The 2,398-nt window shown below is 41.3% G+C and overlaps 1 protein-coding gene across 1 annotated transcript; it reads left to right on the top strand.

The window, feature by feature from the left end:
* Window positions 1-671: 671 nt before the first annotated feature.
* Window positions 672-1,412, top strand: LOC138894022 (uncharacterized). The gene has a single exon (XM_070178695.1). The coding sequence runs from the start codon at window positions 672-674 to the stop codon at window positions 1,410-1,412; it is 741 nt and encodes a 246-aa protein (XP_070034796.1).
* The last annotated feature ends 986 nt before the right edge of the window (window positions 1,413-2,398 follow it).

Below are 2,398 nucleotides of genomic sequence, written 5' to 3'. Positions count from 1 at the left end.
GTACAATTCATGTGCGGACCGCACTTTGCACAAAGATCAGCTGCCCTTTCTTCATTATCTGCGGTCACAGATGATATTCTGCGGTCTGAGCTTTTGTGTCTTTTATGGCCTTGAGTTTAGATTACTCTTTTTTGAGTTGGATTTCATCTTGGGAGTCCATCTTCCTATATTCCTATAATTTAGCACATTTTATCAGTTTTTGAAAATATAATTAAACGATTTTGGATTAAAACAAAAGTTAAAAGACGTTAATAAGTAGTCAAAATCCCCACTTATTAGTACCCCCAAACTTAGGTTTTTGCTTGTTCTCAAGAAAATAAATTAGTTCCCACCTCCACAAGTTAAGGGCCAGTCTAGCTAATCAAAGGTGAGTGATTCACACATCAATTGGCACCAACAATTACCCACACCATGAACCAGACGATGCAGAGAGTTGATAATAACACTCCTAGGGGCAAAGTTGGCTCCGACGGGACTGGGGGAGTAGATCCGGCCTCAACAACGAGAACGATCTGTTCAAGGATGAACTTTTGCGGTTCATGAAGGAAGTAAACGCCCGCATGGATCAAATCCCGGGCGCACCATCAGTATTAAAAGTCCCAAACTCGAAGAAGTATATTCAATTACCGTATAAATCGAGCGAGCCAAAATTAATCCTGAAGCGGTTCAAAATGCCCAAAGTGCCGAAGTATGACGGAACTTCAGATCCACATGAGCACATTACCACCTACACAACAACGGTGAAAGGAAATGATTTGGCTCCTCACAAGATTGAATCCGTGTTGCTAAAGAAATTTGGTGAGACTCTCATGCGGGGAGCTTTAACGTGGTATTCATTATTGCCCGAGCATTCCATAGATTCCTTTGATATGCTCGCGGATTCTTTCATCAAGGCTCATGCTGGATCCAGAAAGGTACAAGCCCAAAAGGCCGACATATTCAGGATCGCGCAGGGAGAATCCGAGTTATTACGAGAGTTCGTTGCCCGGTTCCAGAAGGAAAGGATGTTACTACCGGTAGTCCCGGATGAATGGGCAGCTGAAGCGTTCACCAAAGGTTTAAATCCAAGAAGTTCGGACACTTCCCGGAAGTTGAAGGAAAGTCTGCTCGAGTTTCAAGCAACGACTTGGGTGGATGTCCACAACCGGTACGAGTCGAAAATAAGGATCAAAGACGATCAGGTTGGTTTTCCATCGTCGACCAAAGGACGGGAGAAGAATAGAGAAAAAATAAAAGATGATATTGACACGGATAGACGGACTTCGAAAGGCCGGTTTTTGCCCTACGAGCAGACAGAAGGTCGTGGCAGGAGCTTCCAGACAATAGACAAGTTTACCGTTGATAGAAGGACCGATCGTGGCCGGAACAACAGATCGCTTGTAAGGCCCCATAAAAATTTCCAAATGATTTAAGATTTTAAAGTGCGCCAACAGTATTTGGGAATAACGTATTTGGGTATTAAAGGAGATCTATAGGATAGAGCCACATCATTTTGAATTGATAATGTATGTTTAAGGTGTGTTAGAACATACTAAGGAGTTTTGTGAATGGCAAGAACTTGTGTGGAACAAGTTGGATACATTAAGTGGAAAGGATGTTTCAATTGGCACAAAACTCGCCTTCAAATGAATATAAATTCCTCAATATAATGACTTAGGTGGTGATCTACCTATCAAATTAAATCTCTTTTAGTCTAGTTTCCAACGCATCAAACCGTTTGTCATTTGGATATGTATACAGAATGTTATGGCCATTTTACTGAACCTATGTCAAATGCGTGGCCAGATGCGCGACCACGCATTTTGGGAGTTTTTGCCTTGTGTGCGCGGCCAGATGCGCGACCACTTGCCCAGGTGTGCGGTCGCGCACGTAGGAGCCCATTAAATACCCCCAAGGCTGGGTAGAGAGATGGGTTAAGTCATTTCTTGAGCTAAAACCTGATATTTTAGAGAGAAGTGAGAGTGTTCTAGAGAGAGGAAGAAGCTCAAGTGTTCTATTCATCAAGATCTTGTTCAAGCCTTGAAATCCAACAAGATTTTCACTCAAGAGGTAAGATTCAAACACCTAGTCTTCAATTTCGAGTTTGGGATAAAAGATGGATAATTGGGAGTGTGATTCTTGGGTGTAAGAGTATTAATTATACATGCTTGTACCAATAAGGTTTGTGGGAATATTGTTGAGCTAAAATAAGTAAAGATTAGGTTGATGAGTGAAGGAAATCTTATAGAAGAACCTTGTAGCCAATTTTGCACACCTAATGTTTGATAAAATGCTCAAATGAGGTGAAACCATGAATATCTTCCTACTTTGTGTTCAATTTTGTTATGTCTCAAAATGGATTGGGATTGCTAGAATTTCTAGAACGTTGTAGTAATTTAAGAAAGCTCAAACTAAGGTA

The sequence above is a fragment of the Nicotiana tomentosiformis genome, chromosome 6 (genome assembly GCF_000390325.3).
Source record: "Nicotiana tomentosiformis chromosome 6, ASM39032v3, whole genome shotgun sequence".
NCBI classification, from domain to species: domain Eukaryota; kingdom Viridiplantae; phylum Streptophyta; class Magnoliopsida; order Solanales; family Solanaceae; genus Nicotiana; species Nicotiana tomentosiformis.
This window is presented reverse-complemented; position numbering and strand designations above follow the sequence as displayed.